Source organism: Perognathus longimembris, chromosome 1, assembly GCF_023159225.1.
Source record: "Perognathus longimembris pacificus isolate PPM17 chromosome 1, ASM2315922v1, whole genome shotgun sequence".
NCBI lineage: Eukaryota > Metazoa > Chordata > Mammalia > Rodentia > Heteromyidae > Perognathus > Perognathus longimembris.
Window position 1 is genome coordinate 91541509 of NC_063161.1, and position 23274 is coordinate 91564782.

At 39.8% G+C, this 23274-nt stretch overlaps 1 protein-coding gene across 1 annotated transcript in view; it reads left to right on the forward strand.

Moving 5' to 3' along the window:
• Prune2 (prune homolog 2 with BCH domain) overlaps positions 1–23274 on the forward strand; it is a 193601-nt gene that overhangs the window by 87274 nt on the left and 83053 nt on the right. The window contains exon 7 of the mRNA XM_048347319.1: positions 20599–20757. Coding sequence (XP_048203276.1) covers positions 20599–20757 — 159 coding nt within the window. The remainder of the gene's footprint in view (positions 1–20598; positions 20758–23274) is intronic.

A 23274-nucleotide genomic window follows, 5' to 3' on the forward strand; every position in this document is an offset into this window, starting at 1 on the left:
AAGTAATACATTTCTGGTCTTTGTGAGCTACTCACTTTATAGTATTTTGTTTCAGCATCCAAATGGACTACCCAGCATTCATAACTTTTTTTACTTCCTGTTGACTTTGTTTTCTTTCTAGTGGTTAACACTGGAACTTCCTTTCTTTTAGGTACCAGACTGGAAATTATCTATGACATAAGGCACCATCAAATGACAATTTGACTACTGTCTCTTAAATATATGGTGGGTTTTTTTTTTTTTGCACACACCAAAAACATGGTGTTTACATTATTTCTGAAAATAAGCATATAGAGACCATTTTCCTTCAAAAATTTTCCTTTCATTCTGGTTTTGAACTTAGGGCTTTGTGCCTGGAAGTGGTCTACCACTTGAGCCACACCTTCAGCCCTTTTTTTTCTTTATATTATTTTTCAAACAGTGTCTTGTGCTTTTTTCCACAGCAGTCTTGGGTGTGTAGGGCTACAATAAAGGAACATGCCTCTATGCTCTTTTATTTGTTAAGATGGACTGTCACTAGCTTTTTTGCCCAGGCTGGCTTGGAACCATGATCTTTCCAATCTCTGCCTCCACAATATCCTCCTGTAGTTGGTACTAAAATATTGTAAGAATTTTAATCACTTCAGATTCTACCTCATCTACTTGTGAAAATACACACTCTGTGGTTTGGGGAGGATTTCTGGCTAGGAACAAGCTCTGTTGCTCAACAGTACAGTTTTAGTTCTTACAGATGCAGCTTCTGGTTTCTTAACTATTGTGTAGTGGGTAGTGGGGATGCACTAGGTAGGCTGCAAACAGTGATGTGGGAGAAATGAGTGGTACCTATGGCTTCTTATGAAGAAGAGTAGTCTTCTGCAGCAGATAGAACCCTAAGTCTTGTTCCCCAACCAGTCAGGTTTTCTAGTTATTGTCAGAAGTTTAAAAAAAAAAAGCACAAATATAAATGGCAGAGAAGAAGGTCAATGATATCTTGAGAAATAAAGTCCATGTGCCACTTAATGACAGGTACATGCCCCAAGAACTGCCTCATGAAGTGATGCCATTGTACAAGCATCATAATGTACTTGGCTGAGGAGTGTAGATGAGTCATTCTAAGTGTGGTGGCCCATGCCTGTAATCCCAGCACTTGTGGGGCCAGGAGCCAAATTATGAGAATCATTAGTTCAACATGAGCCTGATCTGCACAGTGAGACCTTGTTGAGACAGACAGACAGACAGAGACATAGAGAGATAACAAGGAGAAGAAAGAAAGAGAGAGAAGACAGATACAGAGACAGACTAACAGAGCAGCAGTTAACACAAGATGCACAAGATTGCTGGAACATCTTCATAGGGAATACTATTTGCCAGTAACTTTTTTTAGTAGAAGAAATACACTCTAGTAACAAAACATGGTAGGGTAAATATACAAACCTGTGCCTTAGTCATTTATTACCATTATCAACTTGTGCTCACTGTTGTGTGAACTGAGAGTTTCTGCATCCAGCTATGCAGTAGGTTTGTTTCCATGTGTATCACCAAGGCTGTGAAAGGCACAATGCATTCTCTGACAATTCCTCTATCAGTACGTGACAGGAATTTTCCAGTTCTCATCATCCTGTAGTTCCACTGTGGGGTGTTTGGTCGGTTGTTGGTTGCAGTGTTGTCAGGTAAAACACGACTTATTTCTGTAGAGCTTTTCTTTTCCCTGTAACTAAGCAGAGGGCCAGGCTAGTACAGAAAGTACCCAGGAATCTCATCTCCTTGGCCTCAGTGGAAAGGTCATTCTTCAGTTGTTAAAATACCCAGGGCTACTTGTTTATATGTCATGTCAGACATTGGCCTTAAAACTTGAAAGAGTGTGTTTTATCTAGGCTATCAGAAATACTGCTGGTTACTGACCATTTTTGTTGGACTATAGATTCTTTTAGATACTCTTAACAGCTTGGTAAGAAGAGGGCACAGAAATCACCTAATCTATGGCCTCTTTTCACCAAGTAGTGGGTAATTATTCACACCCCAAGTTATAGCATACAGTTCAGACAGGCATGATTGTAAAGCTTAGAGAAAGTAGAAGTTAAAAGATGTCACTCCAAATTCAAAAGTAAATACATTGGGTGGTATGCAAGTCTGTACAAATGTATTAACTGAAATACATAGATTGAAGGGGGGTCTCCAATGTGTAATTCCTTAGAAAGGCAAAATCATAGTTCAGTATTATAAAACACCAGGAAGTGGGTAATCAAGTGATGTTGGGGGTGGGGACAAAGAGAAAGAGGTAGATGAATGAAGAAATGAAAGGCAAAATACAGGCAAGAATTGAATGTATATCCTACAAAATTAAGAAGACTGAGGAAAGGGTTGGGTAAGCTGAGAGAGATAAGTGAAGATGTTAAAAGGGGTGACATTGATCAAGATATATTATATTCATAAACAGCTTTGTTAAACAGCAACTCCCTTTGTACAACTACCTAAAGATAATAATAAAAAGGGGGGAAAAAAAGATGTAACTCCAAGAGGAGGAAAAAGCTGAGCAGCGGGTGGAGGGGGGAAGGGAGGGCAGCGTTTGGAGAGATGTGTTAGAAGGGATGCTGTGTTTCAGCATTAGCAACCATAACCTAGCCGGGATTTTTCCAGACAAAGTGGAAAAACTGCACCTCCAAACTGAAGAATGTGGTTCACTTATGTGTCTCATTTTGCAATCATGTCTGCTACATTTCCTTGTGCATATTTCTGCTCAGTATCTGAATGACCAGGAGTAAATAGTGTGCTCAGGAGAAATCTTTGAATAGGAGAAAATTGTTCCTATGCAGACTTGTAGGCACATTGTGGACATATCAGCATTATGGGTGGTCTTTTAGGATCACAGAAACAAGAATTAAGAATACTGAAGGACCATCAGGGAGACAGATGAAAACGACAGATAAAGGTTTTCTAAATCATGGCTCCTGGCTCAAGGTTCAGTGGTCACTTCTGCCTCATTCCATCCATCTCAGATGGAGCTGTCTGCAAGAGATGTGTGGGAGCCAGCCAAGATGGATGCTTTCTCAACATCACTAATGTGATGTCTCAAGCCCCAGGAAAAACCAGACACAGACAAACCACACAACCCAGACACTATTCATTCTCTATTTAAGTGGGCCTAACAATTGGAGACTGTGGATTGCCTATCTTTACAGCTGCACAAGAAGTGAGAAAATAGCTGGATGCTGGTGGCTCACGCCTGTAATCCTAGCTACTCAGGGGGCTGAGATCTGAGGATTGTCCTTTGAAGCCAATCTCAGGCAGGAGAGTCTGTGAAAGTCTTACCACCAGTTAATCACCAAGAAAGACTCAGAGACAGTGCCCAGCCCCTGAGTTCAAGCCCACAACCAACCAAAACCAAAAAACAAAGAAGAAAATGTTAGTAGGTCCTTGATTCTCAAGTTAGAGTTAAGCAAAAGGCAACAGACTATGAAAATTTTAAATTCACATAAAAAACCAAGACCTCAGGAAACTGACCTATTGAATCAGCATTTTACCTAGCATCTAGAGTGACTTATATAGTAAAATTAGAGCAGCTTTGCTTAATTTACCTTGGGATTGGAAATCCTTATTCTTGCCAGTAAGAGTGCGCTCCTTCTGACAGTCACATTCTCTCCATTGATCTTCCCCTAATAGGTCCAGATGAACACATTCTCCACTAGGCGGAGCAGTGGAGCAGTCTGACTGATGACCTCCACTATGTGCTGGGAGCTAGCTATGAATGCGCAGGTGTGAGCACACCCTGAGAACAAAGTCAATGTTTACCAACCATCAGCTGTGTTTGCTCCCAAACCTGTTCAGACTAGTTAATATAATCATACAATTTCAAACAAATGGATGAAACAGGAATACATATGATGCTTATTTTTAAGATTAATTCTTGGGAAAGACTCAACAGAATGAAAGGAAACCTGTTCTCAGTGAAAATATGTTCTCAGATGATATTGATACAGCTATAAACATGAGGGTATGAATAATATACATTGTTGCTCACTTTTCTAAGTTTTTACTTTGTGTTAATAAAATGATAATTAGGAGGATACATGTGTGTCTGTGTATATATACACCTTTCCTGGGCCTTGAACTGAGGGCCTAGACACTATCCTGAGCTTTTTTGCTCAAGTCTCGCACTCCACCTACCACTTGAGCCACAGCTTCAATTCTGGCTTTTTGGGGAGTTTAAAATAAGAATCTCATAGCCCTTCATGCCCAGGCTGCTTTTGAATTGTGATCCTTATACCTCAGCCTCCTGAGTAGCTAGGGTTACAGGTGTGAACTACTGATGCACAGCCAGAAATAAAAATTTTTAGCCATGTGCTAGTGGCTCATGCCTGAAATCATAGCTACTTGAGAGATTGGCATCTGAAGATCACAGTTCAAAGCCAGTCCCAACAGACAAATCTGAGACTCTTATCTCCAATTAACCACCAATAAAAGCCAGGAGTAAAACTGTGGCTCAAGTGGTAGACTACCAGCCTTGAGTAAAAGAGCTAAGAGATAGTGCCCAGGTGCTGAGTTCAAGCCCCATGACCAACCAAAAAGAAAAACAAACAAAAGCCAACTGTCAACCAGGGATGACATTATTCAAAAAGAAAGGTACCCTTTACCTGAGTTGTGCAATTTTAATCCCTCTGTGCATCATCTTTATAATAACAATAAAAAATTGAAAAACAAAAAACTGAACTAAATTTTTGGAATATCAGTTTTTCTCAGTGACTAGATACATAGAAAATAGAAATGGTGGCTTGCATCTATAATCCTAGCTACTTCAGTTCGAAGCCAGCCAAAGCAGGCAAGTCCCTGAGAGACTCTTATCTCCAGTTAACCACTCAAAAACCGAAAGTGGGGCTGTGGCCCAAAGTGGTAAAGTGCTAACCTTGAGCTAAAGAGCTCTGGGACAGCACCCAAGCCCTGAGTTCAAGACCACAACAGAAAAAACAAATAAAACAAAACAAACAAACAAAACACCAATGTTGAAACTGTCTAGACAACCCACGTTGAAAATATACCTTAGCTCTTCTTGTACTTGAGAGCAATAAAAGCAATTCTGGAAAATAGACTAATTCCTCGACTTCACGTTATTTTATATTATTTAATTTGCCTCTGTGTTAATTTATGTATTGCAGTACTGGGATTTTACCTCAGGACTTGGTGCTTACTGCTTAAGCCTTGCCTCTAACCCTTTTGGCTCTGGTTGCTTTTGATTTTTGAGACAGAATCTTGCTTTTTTACAGTCAGGCCTACATCTTGATCCTTCTAGTCACACTTCCTGCCATAACTGGGCTCACAGGCACACACAAACCACTATGCCCCGTTTTTTCTGCTGAAATGGAGTCTTAAGCTTGCCTGAGACCAAGCTGACCTGCACAGGCTGACCTCAAATAGCAGTCCTCCCAAGCCTGCACAGCTACAATTCCAGCCATAGGTCACCAGTCTTGCAGGTGGCTCTTCAACCATTTTTCATGTAAATCTCATAAATGGGTTCTGGGTACCTGTTTTGTTGTTGTTCTTGGAGTTTTTATTGTTTTGGTTTTGTTTTTACCAGCTCATTGAGCTGTTGCAAAATACAGCCTGTTGGGCTCCACATTGCCGGGCTTCGCTCTACTCCTCCCCATCCACGTGGGGAGGGGTCCTGGGCTTATCTATCTCTTCTGTCGGGGATCCATACTCATTCTCTCACGTCCCCCTGGCCTGTAGGGTTTAGACGCAGGAGTGGGGTCCCGGGTGCCTCGGTTCGGTGAGTGGTCGCGAGAACCCCTTGCCCGACAGCCCAAGGAAGACACGGGCGTGTGGGGTCTCGGAGACCGTCTCTGGGACGATTCTCCAGGACGATTCTATTTTTATTCAAATGAGGAGGCATAGATATACCCCAAAGGCGGGTACAAGAGAGGGAGAACAGATTGGCCATGAGAGCTGTCCCTCAAGTGATGTCAAGGGACTTCCCTTGTGGGCGGAGGCCCAGCCCCCCCAAGGATTGGGTTTCTGGGGTACCCCTGCCATTGCACACGTGCTCCCCCCCAGGAGTAGGGGCTTATCTTCCTGTTAAAGGCGGAAGAAGAGGGGAGGAGACAGGCCAAGGCCAGCAGTGGCCTCTTAAAGGCACAGCTGACCCCAACAACAGCCAAGGCTGAAAATCAGTGATAAAGATACATGGGCTAAAATAACTAAGCCACAGAAAAAGGATTTTTGATTAATCTCTCTCCATAGCCTAGGTTACCAGGAAAAGATGACACCTACTCACTAAGCACTTGAACTTCCCAAGTGCTCTGTGATACTTGGTGATTCACCACATTTAGGTTACTTGGGGTTAAGAAATAGGTTTACGCATTTTTTGAAATCCTAAATACAGAATTTAGTGCTTAAGAGCTGGATGCCAGTGGCTCATGCCTGTGACTCCTAGCTACTTGGGAGTCTGAGCTCTGAGGGTTAAGGTTGGAAGCTAGCCTGGGCAGGAAAGTCTATGTGATTCTTATTCCAATTAACCAACAAAAAGCCAAAAGTGGAGTGGTAGTGCAAGAGGTAAAATGTCAGCCTTGAGTAAATAATGCTAAGGGACAGAGCCCAGGCCAAGTTCTTGAAATAATCTTAGTGTTTTAAAAATGCTCTGTTTACCCATACTGATTTGGAATGATAAAACTTTTCTAGGAAAAAAAAAAAAAACACACTCTAGGAAAAATACCTATGCAAACTTCATGTCTCTGAAGTAAGAAGTAGATGTTTTATTAAAATCCTGGCTCTTGAAAAACAAAAACAAAAACCAACCATCAAGCTCCCTTCTTTTTTTAATAGAATCAAACTCCAGTTAGTAATTTGTAAGCCTGCCAGTCTAAACTAAAAGACAATTGATGAAAATCTTATATGTTTGCCACCTTGGAAACAGGAAGTATTTGATAAACAAGTACAAAGTATTTATGGAGCTGCTTTTCTCTGATTTATTTTTATAGCTGTCCTCATCCTTAAGCCAGGCAGAATTAACCATGTATCTTACTCTGTATAGTTAAATTTCTACAAAAGTGTGCGTATGGCTTGTTGTCTTTTAAGTTCACACAACTCTCTTATTCTCCAAGGCAGTGGATCTTAACTGCATGTTTGCCAAAGCCTGGATTCAGTTGATAGCCACCAGTAGGGAAGGAGGGTTGTCACTGGCACCCAAGGTTAGAGGCCAGGAATTCTCCTCCATACCCTGCCATGGGCTGAGCAGCCCCCTGGAGCCCAGAATCACTAGCCTTCAGCCCAGGGCCAGGGTGATGAGAGCTTGCTCATAGAGATTATTTGTTTGTTCACTTGTAATGAATTTTTATTTCATTTTCTGGATTTGGCTTGCTTCGAGCCCTTCCATAAATAACTCTTGTTTAAAATATCTATTGAATAGTACTGTTGTTCTGCCAGAGTGAGCTGCAGGACTTTCTGCCTTGAAGGCATGGGCTGTAGCTATCCATCCTGCATCACAAGTCATAAGCCACAGGCATTGCAGGTTGTGGTGGAGATTTGAGCTTCAGAAAGCTTCAAGAGCCAGCATGGGATTCCCTTACAATGACTGGAAAGGAGAAGAGTACGTTTTACTTTTTTTATATCTGATTATGAAGTATATTTTTAGTTGAAGAATAATTTTAATTTTCTAGGCTTAACACTTTCATAGATGCGTCTCATTGCTCCTCTTTATAATACCCTTTTAAATTAGGGCCTAAGATATCATGAATAATGAGAGTTACCTCACTAAATGTTTCTTCCAAGAATCATGATTCTCCTTGTGACTGGGCTTGACTGACTGGAAATAAAATGGGATTTGACAACTTACAAGGTGTACATGTTATGTATATGAAAGAGAAGAGAGACAGAGACAGAGACAGACAGACACACAAACAGAGACAGAGACAGACAGACAGTCAGAATGAAAGAAAGAACTTTGTGCTTGGTGTCTAAGTGCCCACTTATGGGTCGATGAGTGCAACTCTCTTCTCTCAGGAAGTGATTCTTATTTCACTATACATCACAATGATGCTATTTCTGTACTTTGTGATCTTTCCTGACCACCTCAGTTGTTTGACCTCAGGACTAGGCACCCAACTCCAGTGAGAACAGCTGGAGTTCTCTCCCCAGGGTTCTCACTCAACCAAAAAGGAATAAACTGGCACCTAGTCTGTGACTCCAAAGACACCTATTTCCCACTTTGTGGAAGATGTCAATTGGTGGCAGAAAAGCAATTAAAGCCAGAAGGTGGAGAAGCAAGTGACTCCCACATACCCAGCAACCTCTGTGCCCCCGTTCTTCACAGAAGAACCCCGTTCTTCACAGGCTTCTGTAAGAATTCTCTATCTTTCTTCATGTAAGCCAGTGAGAATTTATGTTCCTGTGAGTTGTGGCCAAGAGAAATCCACTCAACAGTCCTTACCTGAAAAAGAACTCCTCAGAGTCCTCCCACACAAGACTTTTCCAAAGGAAATTGAAGCCACGAACCCCAGAGTTATCTGTCTTCAGGAGGGGGGTTTCTGGTAATTAGCTTCAATTGCAACAAATGGCACACACAACTGTTGGCTCTGCATGCGTGCTGTGAGATTGGTGTTTACCCTATTAGATTCCAATTTAGGAATGACATAAAGTTTATCCATGAGCAAGTGCCTCCAAAGCAAGGACACATGGGTGGGCAGTGACAGGTGTGGATCTTGATGGATAGATTTATTTTAACTTCAAAAATAATGAATTACTGACATTGCTTGGGCTAAAAGTGAAAGGGACACACCCATATTCCCCACTTGAACTTGGTAATGGTTGGGTATTTTTAGCAAATGAGTTGTCAGCATAAAGGCCTCATTAGACCCATCGGGATATCTGCCCATGAAGAACGAATCCCAAACTGACAGTTTCCTTGAGCCCAAATGATAAAGCACCTCTGACAAGAGCCATATTGTGCTCCCCATGTGAGAAGCGGGAGGAACAAAGGAGCCAGTCTGATCTTCATTTGGGCAGGTTAATATTGACATAGCTTCAAAGCATCGAAAGTGTGAGTTGTCCATGGGCTACAGGCATTCTGGAGACTTGCTTGGTGGTCTCTATCCATCAAGAAGGAAAAGCCAGAGCAGAAGGAAGGTCTCCCACTTTCTTGAAATTGTCATCAAACAAGTTGATTTATTTTTGTAAAAGAAAATAAATCAAGCCAGGAGTGTTCAGATTCAGGACTCAAAATCAGCCAACAGGCCAACAGGGATTTTTTTTTTTTACATCTACACAGAATTATGGAAATAATTTGTTATTATTATTTTTATTTGATGGTTAGATTGTGGTCCAAATTCTACGGTGTATTTCAAAAATAAGACATAGCTAGGCACTAGTGGCTCATACCTCTAATCTTATTCAAGAGGCTTAGAGCAAGTCCAGGCAGGAAAGTCTATGAGACTCATCTCCAGTTAGCCAGCAAGACTCTGGATGTAGAGATGTGGTTCAAGTGGTAGTGAGACAGTCTTGAGTGAAAAAGGCAAGAGAGAGCATTAGGCCCAGGGTTCTACTCAGTACTAGCACACAAACAAGTAAACAAACCAGTAAGCAAATAAATAAATAAAGCATGCATAGGATATGGATTTTCTTTTACATACATTCTCTGTTATTTAGTCCCATAGAAATACACATAAACAGAAAAGAAAACAGTTAAGGAGACCAATCATCAGCCTCACTGTGTCCTTAAATCCACACTATAGCCAGGCACCAGTGGCTCACATGTAATCCTAGTTACTCAGGAGGCTGAGATCTGAGGATCAATTCAATCTGGTCCAGGCCAAGAAGTCCATGAGACTCTTTAATTAAAAAAAAAAAGCCAGAAATGTAGGTATGGTTCAAGTGGTAGAGTGCCAGCCAAAAAGCCAAGTAGAAGCTTGAGGCTTTTGCATTTAAGCCCCAGTACTTGTACACACACACATACACACACACATACACACACATGCACACACACACACACACACACACACACACACACACCCCACATCTATACTACAGCAGAAAATGCTGATCATTATGCATATATCCTTAAAGAAAAACATAAATCAGGCTGAACCAATTAATGAGATAATGACTTACCTGTTTTTAATTGGCTGTGAATCTCCACTCATCTAAGTATTCACTGTACTTCTAGCCTCTGGTAAGAGTCTATGAGGATCACTTTTCCCTGACATACTATATTCCAGCACCCGTTTCCAGGGTCACCTCTCATAAGGACCACATCTACCCTGCTCCATATCAAGTCCCAGTACCTCATTTCAAGTTGGCCTAACACTAGCTCATTTCTAAAGAAATTCTTAATTTGAACCTGTGCTTTGGGGTGAATTATTTCTCAGCTACTCTTTCTGTTTCTCCCTTTCTGTCTCCTCTTTTCTCCTCCTCAAACCCCTTTTGTAATAATACAGTTATGGGAAGTAGTAAATACTTGTTCCATTACTTGAAAGCTGGTATTTTATTTATTTTATTCTTGAGTTCTTCAACACAAGTGAGAGCCTAATAAGGGTTAATGTATCAAAGATAAATTACTTTGACAATTGTGTCTTAAAGGGAAGGTCTCACTCTTGTGGACTTCTATTGAGATAGTTGTCTGTGGGCTGGGGTATGTGTGGCTCAAATAGTAGAGTATCTGCTTAGAACAGGAGGCCCCACCCTCCAAGAAAGCCCATGTTGGCAGAGAAAAAAAATCCTCTTACTCTCCTTACTCCCTTCCACAAATCCTAATTCCTGCTGTTCTGTGGCTTTTGAGCAGAAGAGAAGTGTGTTTATAAGAGATTTTTATACACTGAATGATAAAGTGGGGTTGTTCCATTGTTTGTGGGTTTGAGCTACCAGAGCAAGATTCTGAGTAAGCAATTATTATGACATATCTGCCACTTTGGTTCATCTAGGTTACACATTCAAATTCACATTTTCCGGAGGATTTATTGCTATAAAAATACCATAGCATTCTTCTTTTTGGAAGCTTCTTTGAGTTTCCAATTGTGGGTGCTGATGTGTGTGTATGTGTGTGTATACATATGTATATATACATACACACATGTATATTATATATATATATATATTCAGCCTAATCCCATATTTTAATTTTATAAGTAAAAGCCTGGAAACTGACTATACAGCATAGCAGTTTCTGGTCTGCTAACTTTAAGCAGGGCCTTATCATCAACAGTTGCCAAACCAAGAATGCTGTTTGCCGTGCATGGGGAGAGAAAGAATCTGCACTCAGCACATGGAAATGGAGTATCAAAAAAACTACTTATTAAATTAGAAGCTGAAGGCAAGGCACTAGTGGCTCATACCTGTTGTCCTAACTACACAGTAGGCTGAGATCTAAAGATTGCATTCAAAGCCAGCCCAGGTAGGAAAGTCCATGAAACTCTTATCTCCAATTAACCACCAGAAAACTGGAAGTGGAACTGTGGCTCAAAGTGGTAGAGCATTGGCCTTGAGCGAAGAAGCTCAGGAGCAGCCAATCCCCATAATGGACAATTTTTTTTTTTAAAGAAACAACTAAATTAGAAACTGAATGAGTAATCTTGAAGAATGGTTTAATTTTGGGGTAACATAGGAGTTCAACATGGCCTCAAATCAATGTCACCCCTTCCATAATTCTTTCTGATTCTCTCCCAGCCCCATCCACTCTCTCAAGTTACCCAGTTCCATTTTCACATGTGCACACTAAATGTTAGGAACCATGGAAGGGGTGACACTAATCAATTCAACGTGTTACATTGATTTGAAATCCCTTTGCACAACTACTTAAAGGTAATGAAAAACTACCCTGTGTTGTGTCCCATTTCCCATGCCTATGAGCTGTGGGATATTAGCACTCAACCGCCTGATGATTCCATTTCCTCAATACAGGAAAGAGGCAGTGTTACAGACTTCACAGGGATTCATCTTATGATGGAAATCATGTAAACCAACGTAACTTCATGCTTCTGTATGCTTAACATAGAAGTAATGCTAATTATGTTAGGCAATATTATATTGATTTAAGTCAACAAACTAGTTAGTGCTTTAAAGCAAGGAATGAATTAATAAAATTACATTTCTATATGTATATATTATACATTAACTCATTGTAGCCCCTTTAATTTTCACAAAAACTCTCTCTAGCTATAATCAAAATATTCACTAACTCTATTTTTAAAATACAATGTATATCATCATTTTTATAGACCCAGTGAAGGTTTTTGACCACTAAGATATCCTCACTATCTTATAAAGATAAGAAAAGACTGTAAAAAAAAAAAGATGTCTCAGAAAAAAAGTTGAAAGTATCTTTGCTTGCCAATTAAAGAATATATGAAAAACAGAATAAATAAATTCTCTTAATTTATGCATTTTGTGCTCTCATAAATCATTTTCCTGTCAAAATTATCAGACTTTGTTATTGCTGAATATTTTAAACATCATAATAGAATTTTGGTAGCATAAATCATAAAGGCTTCAGTCAGAACATTAGTATACAAACCTCAGCACTTTCCTTACATCTTGGTATATTAAAAAAGTAACCCACAGTCTAGAAATAAATCCATGCAGAGTATAAATGTCAAACCGTACTCTTAAATTTGAGTAACTCAGCAATCCATGCTATCTACAGTGCTTACATAGTTATGGATCGGTGGGCTCTGTTTCTAGGTCTCTCTGTCCTCCAGAATTCATTAAATAAGCCTGTTCTTTCATGTTGGGAATAATGGCACTTATTTGCAAATGTCTTGCCTAACTTGACTTACCCATTTCTCAGTTGTTGGGCATATAGATTCTTATTTCCACGTTTTAGTTTTTAAAGTGGTAATCACATTAATGGCTTTGTCCATATACTTCATATCAATTATTTCTTTAGAAATATGTTTCTGGGCTGGGGATATGGCCTAGTGGCAAGAGTGCCTGCCTCATATACATGAGGCCCTGGGTTCGATTCCCCAGCACCACATATACAGAAAATGGCCAGAAGTGGCGCTGTGGCTCAAGTGGCAGAGTGCTAGCCTTGAGCAAAAAGAAGCCAGGGACAGTGTTCAGGCCCTGAGTCCAAGCCCCAGGACTGGCAAAAAAAAGAAATATGTTTCTAAAATATGTATGAGAGTGCCTATTTGGACATATTTACCAAGGCTAAGAAAAGACAAAGTAAACATTTTATTATTAAAGAATTTCTTTGATTAGTGATTCCAGATATGTAGTAGCTATTTGTGTTTTCTTTTGTGTTTCATAAGTATTCTTCTCTCTTGTTAGGTCTACTTTTTTCTCATTGATTTATTCAAACTCTTATTCTCATGAATTTCTCCTCCTAGGTAGGGAAACTAAAACAATGCTAGGTAGTAGTAAGAACTTGAAGTAAGTTAAGAGAGTGTCATTATTCAATTTACTTTTTAAAAAAAAATTTTCTCTTGTTATTGTATGGTGAACTGACCTTTGGAGAAAAGAGTGGCCCAGCAGACCTGATGAGAAGCTGTCACTTAGTTCAGAGAAGAGATCATGGTACATGTGTCTAGGACAGCAGTGGAGACAGAAAAGAGAGAAGGATTTTGATTTGAGGTATATTTGAATGACAAAGTTACTAGGATTTGCTAATGGATTAGGTAAGGAGTGAGGGGAAAACAGTAATTCTTAATTATCAATAGTTAAGTCCTTAGAATCCTGGCCTGAGTAATTGTGGGGGTGGGAGTACCATTTAATGATACAGTATGGAATAAGCTGGGTAGGCCTCAGCTGTATTTGAGAGGCTGGTTAGATATTTACATGGAGACAATCACTGTGGCTAGACTTGGAGAGAATCCAGGTGGAAGTAAATCCCAAGGCCACTGGTTGGCAGAAGGTTTTAAGACCTATGATTGGATGAGCTCACCAAGGAGATTGTAAGGAGAGCAGGGAAAGAAGCTGAGAAACGGTCCTGATGAGTATTTAGCGGTGCATTAAGAAAGAGCACAAAGAAAGTCCACAAATATGGCTAAGGGGTGGCCAGTGAGTTACAAGAAACCAAGGAGAGTGATGTCAGGCAAGTGAAGTGCAATTCACTAGCACATCAGGTAGATATGAACAGGAAAGTTGGTTTGGGACTTGGAAACATGGAAGTGATTGGTACCTTTGAAAAATGCAGTTTTAGCAGAAGGATAGGGCTGAGAAGACAATGAGCATATCAGCATGGTGAAAGAGAAATGTGTATTTCTTTTTCTTTTTGTGCTGGTCCTGGGGCTTAAACCAAGGCCTGGATGTTGTCCCTCAGCTTTTGTGTGCTCAAGGCTAGCGCTCTACCACTTGAGCTACAGCTGTACTTCTGGCTTTTATGGTAGTTAACTAGAGATATGAGTTTTTTGGACTTTCTTGCTAGAGCTGGTAAACTTCAATCCTCAGATCTCAGCCTCCTGAATAGGTAGGATTACAGGGGTGAGCTACCAGTACGCAGAGAGTTTTTCATTTAAGTACTCAGCTAGAACTGGCAGAATAGCCCTAGTGGTAGAGTACCTGCTTAGGAAGCTTTAAGAACCCGAGTTCAAACTTCAAGATTGCCAAATTAAGAAACATAAAATTAAGTACTTGGATGTTCAGGAGACATTCTTTAGATTGAGGCTAGATAGATTGAGGCTAGGCAGGGAAATTATATTTTATTGTTCTTAACAAATATCAAAAGGGCCAGACTCAGAAGTTATAGTCAAGAAGCAAGCTGGAAAAGAAGATAAGCTCCTCTCTCACTCTAGTTTCTTTTTAAAGATAAATTACAATATTAGATTAGAGGAGTGGCCATCTAAATCAGCTTTTTTTGCAGTTTTTTTTTTTTTTTTTTTTTTTTTTGCCAGTCCTGGGGCTTAGATTCAGGGCCTGAGCACTGTCCCTGGCTTCTTTTTTTTCTTTTTCTTTTTTCCTACTCAAGGCTAGCACTCTGCCACTTGAGCCACAGGGCCACTTCTGGCTGTTTTCTGTATAGGTGGTGCTGGGGAATTGAACCCAGGGCTTCATGTATGAGGCAAACACTCTTACCACTAGGTCATATTCCCAGCCCCTAAATCAGCTTTTATTCAAGAAATGGTAACAAAAAAAATCTTAGCACTGTTCATGAATGAGTGAAGAATCAAAGAAGAAAAGCCAGGTGTAGCAAAAGAAAGTCTTTTTTTTTTTTTTTTTTTTTTTGCAAAAGAAAGTCTTGAAGGATGTTACCTGGATTTTGGGCAGGCCTCACCCACCCAGAACCATTACCTAAGAAATCAGGACTCAGGATTGCTAGACTTACCTAACCATCTTTATTTTCCCAGTTTAGAAAGGATAAAGGCTACATTTTGAAACTGCCTTTTCAAGTCTTTAACTTGCATTTTCTGCATAGGGAGCCAGAAATGCTTTTCTCTTCCCACATTGCTCTCTGCTTTAACCTCATTTTATTAAAAATAAATCCTGGCTTAGAACTTTTTCACCCAATGAGAGTCTCCTTTTCATGAAGACATCCTGAAATGCTTTTTATGACTATGAATCCCAAGGACCTGAGAATCTGCTGGGAAGTGAGAGAAGCCCTCATGTGTTCTCTGGTGACAAGCATACTTTCATGTCAGGTGATACATGGAAGCCACCAGCCTATAACTTACTTGAAAGACTGCACTTTTCATTGCAGTGAAGTAAGAAGTAAAATAGGATTTTGTGAGAATGAAATTTTCCACTGTGTTTGCCTATATGTTTTCAACTACAAATCCTGTAAACAGAGGCCATATCTCAGTCTCTTGCCTTATGTTAGTTCAAGTACTAGAGCTGCATCATTTCTGATTTCTTGCCTGGAGTCATGGTTTCTTAGGGCTCTTGAAATCAACATCTTAATTTGGGCCAGGAAAGAGCAAAGCCTTTTTCTCCCCATATTTCCAACCTTTCCTACACTAACAATAGGAATTACTCAGGCAAGAAAGAATCATGGCCTCCGAAGTTTTTGAGGATTGAATTTTTGGAAATGTGGGTAACAAAGGGCTATGATAGGGCAATTGCCATTTTCTCTAAATGGCGAGATTCATTTAATATTATTGCCAATCTAGTCCAATTTATAATGGTGAGTTAAAAAAAAAAAAGAAAACTTTCTAAATCCCTCTCAGTGATTATAGGCTGGACTCCTAAATGTGGAGAGGGTGTTATGCCTGCGGACAGAGGAAGAAGTGAGGGAGGTGGTAATATAAAGGGAAGGCCATCTCCAAACCCTTAGCATATTGAAGGGAAAATACATATGTATGTATATAATTTTAATTCCAGGTGGGGGAAACATTTAGGAAACATTTGAGCAGATTAACAAATCGTATTTGTATACATGTAACTAAAACAGTAATTTATCAGGTAGAAGGCAGATGGGGGGAGAAAATGCCAACCTGTGTCTACAGTTGGGTTGTGTTGATGATGAAGTGCTGTTTATTCAGGGCCAGCCTAGCTTGTCAGCAACATAAGAACCATCACAAGCACATGACTCCCTGCATAGCTAGAAGACAATAATAAATTATCTCCTATGCAAACAGCACCGGCATAAAAGCAGAACAAACAGACTGTGCCTCTTGAATTCCTGAAGATTCTCACTCATTCCCTTGTTGAGTTCTATTTCCAATGTGAAACTCGACATTATCCTAAGGCCAGTCAGTAGCATGGAATCTGGCATGAACAAATTTATTACGGTACAAAGGGCATTGTTGTTGATGATCTTTGTTTCTGGAGAAAAAGAGGAAGCATTTTGTTTTAGAGTCTCTGTTAAATGTTTCACAGAACTTTTCAATTTTATCTTTAATGCTCTGTTTGAACTTAAAGATTTCAGTCAACCAGATTTTAAGAATCACTTGAGGAACAAAATGAAAATACAGATTCTTTCATGTTCAACCTGCCAAATAAAAATCCCTAGCAACGTACCCAGAAGCATACAACACACCCCATGGCACTTTCGTGCTAAAGCCAATGAGAGAAGGGCATGGTCAGCACAAGTCCCACCTCAGGGGTCCAAGCCCAGACTACTGGTTTGCAGGAAAATCTGTCAGTCAACAAAGTAGTATTTCACTGATTTCAGTGTGCATGCAGTCATCTGGGATAAGCAGATTGGCTTCAGTAGGCCTAAGGCTGGTCGGAGATGGGATTTCTGACAAGATGCCTGACACAGCCAGTGTCCTGGCCTTGAGTTCAACTCAAGAACACCAAGGAGGGATCCAAGCAGGCTAGGGATAAGGACAGTATTTTAAAATGGCTAATGGTCTCTGAGTCAGGCTGTGAATAATAATGATTCTTCTGTATTTTCATCTTGTGTTCATATGCATGTAAAATCTGTGTTCTCTTCTTTGAGTCATTCATCCAGGAGTGGAATGATAATTTTTACTGGCTGAAAATCTCTTCAACATGAATGTCTTCTTGCAAGCATTTGTAAATGTATCGGCAAGAGAGTTAATTATACAATGAAAAGATATTTGAAAAGGATAATCGTAGGGCTTCCCATGCCAAAGCCTTCAGTTACTAAAGACATGTGTAGCCAGTGGCTGTCCTCCTATTCCTATTCTTCTTAGAGACCAAGGTTTTTGTTTGTTTGTTTATGTTTTTGTTTTTTGTTGTTTTGCTTTTTCTGTTGATCATGAGACTTGAACTCTCAGGGCCTGGGCAATGTCCATGAGCTTTTTCTCTCAAGGCTAGTGCTCTATCACTTTGAGGCACAGCTCCACTTCTGGTTTTCTGGTGGTTCATTGGAGATAAGACTCTCACATACTTTCCTGCCAGGGCTAGTTTTGAACCACAATCCTCAGATCTCAGCCTTATGAGTAGCTAAAATTTACAGGCATCAGCCACAGGCACCTGGTTTTAACTAAGTTTTCTTTTGGAATGTATAGTGGCCAAAAGTTCAGCCTTTTGTGGAACTGGGGATTGAACTCAGGAGGCAGATGCTCTACTCCTTGAGCCATACCTCCAGCCAGCAATAAAGTTCTTTTTTTTTGGCCAGTCCTGGGGCTTGGACTCAGGGCCTGAGCACTGTCCCTGGCTTCTTTTTGCTCAAGGCTAGCACTCTGCCACTTGAGCCACAGCGCCACTTCTGGCCGTTTTCTGTATATGTGGTGCTGGGGAATCGAACCCAGGGCCTCATGTATACGAGGCAAGCACTCTTGCCACTAGGCCATATCCCCAGCTCCAGCAGTAAAGTTCTTAATCAGCCATGGTAATTTGAAATATTTTATCTATTGAATGTCTATTGTGTATTAATTACTTCTGAATAAATGAAACTACTCTTTAAGTATCTGCTTCTAGTGTGGATAGAACACTTAGTTTGAAAAAAAAAATATCTCCTTAACGATTGGTAGGATGAAATTTGGAGAATAAATTAAAAGCATAAAAGCTCACAGTATACTTTTTAGGATACATGCTTCCAAAAGTCATTGTACAGGAGTATTACTAACTTCAGTGCCATGTTGGTAAATTTGGTGTTCATCCCAACACACTTGATATGTTTGTGGATTGCTGTGTGAAACTATTTGTAAAAGGTAAAATGACCTCATAAGATGCTTAATGATCCTGACTACCATGGAATAGGTAGCAAAAACTCTTTGAGTCATGGAGTCTGGTGACCAACCTGCCTTTTTACCTGCCAAGGGGCCCTAGTACCTTCTCAGAGAACTTATAGACTCTGAGATTCAACTTAGCAGAATTCCAAAGTACACATATTTTATGGCAATTGAGACCATTGGCAAATAGGCCAAGCCCAAATGCCCAAATCACAAGATTCAAGAAGCTACAAGTTGCAGACACTCACATGGTCATGGAAAGTCTTCAACTGCATGCATGGCATGGTTTAGCTTTTAACCCAGTGCTTATGTGAGGAGGGCTATTTTACCTCCATTTCCTGTGTTATATTTCTCCCTTGTTGTACTATTTTACCAGCAACAGCAGTATATATCATTCTGATTATTATGGTAATATATAATAGAAATGTATACTATTCTCTAAATCCCTTGAGTGCACATCATGATGTTTTTCACTGATAATACAATAGACTATAGATTGATGATATTCATGACTATATTTACTATATATATGTATTTATCTACACATTCACTATTAACCATATATGTATAATTTATGTATATATAGTATGTATAATAGGCATGGCTATATATACTTTATATTCATGGCATATATACTTATACCTATTATATACACTATATATACATATATTATTATAGCATATTATATTACTATTATATATACATAGTATATACATATACCTATTATATATACTATATATACATAGTATATTACTATTATAGTACATTATATTATTATATATACTATATATACATATATGCATACATATACATGCATTTTATATACATAGCATATATTATATATACATCATATATATGCTCAGGATCTGTGTAGTTTCAAGATCCCCTTTGAATATTAAAATCTGCCGACATCCAATACTTGTATATAAATATGATTGTATTTGCATATAACCTACCACATCCTCTTGTGTTCTGTAAATCCTCTATAGGTGAAGTAATAATACCTAATATGATGATGTAAAAGTAGTTCCACATAGTTGCTGTATTATGTGGTTTAGAGAAGGATGGCAAGAAAGAAGTCTATGCTTACACAGTACAGGTACATTTTTTCCCTGAATATATGCAATCGCCAATTGGTTGAATCTATAAATGAGGAATCCCTGGATACTGTGAGTGAACTGTGACAGAGGATTGTGCAGCATGGGTTGATTTTGTGTTTCTCCATCATTTTACAAACAGTTCTTGAGCAACTAGCTTATGTCAGGTATTACACCAGGGGCTGCTCACATATGCTCTTGACTTGACTTCTTGAAGGAAGAGAGATGGTCTTGCAGACCAAATGGCTCTCATTGCAGTCAATACAAGTTATCACAGCAACATTTTCTTTGAGTTATGTAAGCCACATGACTGGGTCCTTCCCAGAGCTCATTTATGTCTTCATAGCTGCCACATACAGCAAGTAGATCTGCCATCCCAACTCTTACAATATTCTCCCAGACTTCTATGCCAGAACTGAGTAACATTACTCAGTAAATTCAGCTAAATCCACCCTTAGGAATTTCTACGTGTTAGAAAAGAAAATTATATAAGAAAAGATAGTACCTCCCTCTGGTTACAGTTAGCAGAAACGTCTTACACAGTTCTAACATATGGTAAGAAAGGTAACTGTTTTGATAAGATTTGAATGAATATTTTGGGAAAAAAGTTAAGACAGTTGTTCCATGTCCAGAGTATTAATAATATTGTCAAAAATGTCCTCTTTCTTGATCTTGGAAAAAAATACAGTAAGTAAAGTATATTTTAATTAGTGTGTGTGTGTGTGTGTGTGTGTGTGTGTGTGTGTGTAGTTTTATTGGAATTAAGAGTCCCACAGCCCTTCCTGCCCAGGATGGCTTCGAACCATGATCCTCATATGTTAGCTTCCTCTGTAGTTAGGATTACAAGCACTGGGCAATATTTTAAGCCACAACATATGCAAGTTTACAAGCTTTTTTGAAACTAAGAGTTAAGTTCACTTGCCTCTAGTACTAAATCTCTTCCCTAAGCCATGATAGGACTGATTTGGCACAATTACCACAGGCAAAGTGGTCTGACACTGATGTCCAACGTCCTGTCATTTCAGAGCTGTCTGTTACACAGCAATGTTGCCAGTGATTTGAAAGCATTCACAGACAAGTTCGGTTTTGATGTGCTGATCTTGTTCGCCAGCTACTTGTCAGAGGAGCAGCAGCCACGACGGCAGATTGCGGTGTATTCTCAAAACCTGGAGCTATGCAGTCAGGTAAGCCCATTTTCTGACTCTAGCCCTTTTCACTGTACCCTAACTTCTGGTGAGACAGGAACAGATTGACAGCTTAGAAGAAATTGGCCCAGATAAGAGATAGAGTCTTTAGGTTCCAAGTTTTAGGAAATGTTGGGGTATTGGGTATATTGGATGTTGTTACTTTTAAAACAGCTTATATCAGTCCATTTTATGTTATGATACAAAATACTTTAGATTGGGTACTTTATGAAGAAAAGAAGTTTGTTTTTCACCTAGGGTCTAGAGATTCAAGAGCATGGCATTGGCATGTGCTTGGCTCTGGTAAAGACCTTATAGCAGATGACATCACAATGGCAGGAATATGTGCAGAAGAGAACACATAATAAAAGGAAGCAGGAGAGCAACGAGATTGCTGAACTTGCTTTATAACAATCCATTCTCCCGGGTGAACATGGAGGCTCATGTCTATCATCCCAGCTACTCAGGAAGTAGAAAGTTGGAGGATTAGCGGGGTGCCAGTGGCTCATGCTTATAATCCTGGCTACTCAAGAGGCTGAGATCTGAGGGTCATGGTTCAAAGCCAGCCTGGGCAGGAAAGTCTGTGAAACTCTTTCTCCAATTAACCACCAGAAAACCAGAAGTGGCTCTGTGGCTCAAAGTGTAGAGCACTAGCCTTGAGCTGAAGAGTTTAGGGAAAATGCCCAGGCCTAGAGTTCAAGCCCCATGATCAACAAAAAAAGAAAAAAAGGAAGAAAGAAAGAAAGAAAGAAAGAAAGAAAGAAAGAAAGAAAGAAAGAAAGAAAGAAAGAAAGAAAGAAAGAAAGAAGGAAGGAAGGAAGGAAGGAAGGAAGGAAGGAAGGAAGGAAGGAAGGAAGGAAGGAAGGAAGGAAAGGAAGAAAGAAGAAGAAAGAAAGAGAAAAGAAAAGAGAGAAAGAAAGAAAGAAAGAAAGAAAGAAAGAAAGAAAGAAAGAAAGAAAGAAAGAAGAAAATGGGAGGATTAGCAGGCACTGGTGGCTCCTGTAATCCTAGCTACTCAGTAGGCTGAGACCTGAGGATTGTAATTCAAAGCCAGCTTGTAAAGAAAAGTCCCTGAGACCCTTAACTCCAATTAACCAACCCAAAACTGTGAGTGGAGCTGTGGCTCAAAGTGGTAGAGCACTAGCCTGGAGCACAAAATCTCAGGGACAGTGCTCAAGCCTTGAGTTCCAACCCCATAAATAAAGGTTGGGTATGCTGATATACCTCTGTCATTCTAATTATGCAGGAAACAGTGTGGTAAATATGCTCTCCAAGAACCCTTGGAGTCATACTAATAGATATGAAAATCAAGAATTACCTTAGCAAGGTAAAATTTACTTCTGCAGAAGGTTGCACCAACAGCCAAAACTCTGGCAAGCAAGCACACAATGCTGGCAGGCTGCTTCCCAATTTATGGCTAATGCAGCAGGCCCCGCCCCTCTGCTCAAATTGGTTGATTTCAGGTTCACAATCTGTTCATGAGTGGCTAGTTTGAATAGGGTTAAGTGTATTTACAGAAGGTAACTTTGAAATAAGATTAACAGTACACAAAGAATCTCAAAATAAACCCTCACCCTCGGTGTAGCTGTAACCCCTCTTTATAACACCTTTATAATAAAAATAAATTTAAAAATAAACCCTCACCCTCTGCAATTTCTTGATCTGAGATGTGTCTTAATTCTGTCTTGAAAAGAAACCACGATAAGACAAAACCTTACATTTCAAAAATCCTTCCTTGCCCTAAAGCAGTTCCTCTTTCCCTTAAGAGCCCAGCCACCAGGCTAAAGCAGAACTTTTAAGCAACACACTCTGATAGAAAAGACAGTTTTTCTACCAGTAGGAAGATTGTGGTCCAAGGTTTACAAAAATGAGACTATCTGAAAAACAACTGAAGTAAAAGGTCTGCCTAGCAATCAAGAGTAAGGTCCTAAATTTAATCCCACCACCCTAACAACCCCCTCCCCTCAAAAAAATCTCATGAGAGCTAATCTAGTCCCACAAAACTTTTGTAATCCCTTCTGAAGGGGGACCCCCCTCACTTTTTCAGTCACATCATGCTGGGGAACAAGCTTCCAGCACACCAAACTTCAGAAAATGCACTGAGATCATAATACACCCAAAACCATAGCAGAACCCCTTGACTGTTTCCCTTCCAGTCTGAAAAGGTGGCCCTAATGAAAATCATCTGACCTCCACCACCCAGTAAATACGAGTCTTCCTTCATGTGCTTTTTCTCCTGGGGCTGCTCCCCTGTAATAACTAACAGGGTATATTTTCAATACCCTTTGGTACCTAGTGTTTGGTAACAGATAATCTGATGCTTTAGTAAATATTAAGTCTTTCTCTGTGTGCAAAGATGTGTCCTGTGTAGTTAGTTGGATCCTCCAGGTTGATAACTGTATCTTTCTACCAAAGCCTAGGAAATTAAGTAAAAATTAGGGATAAATCAGGCACTGATGGCTCACACCTGTAATCGTAGCTACTCAGGAGGATGAGATCCAAGAATCATGGTTCAAA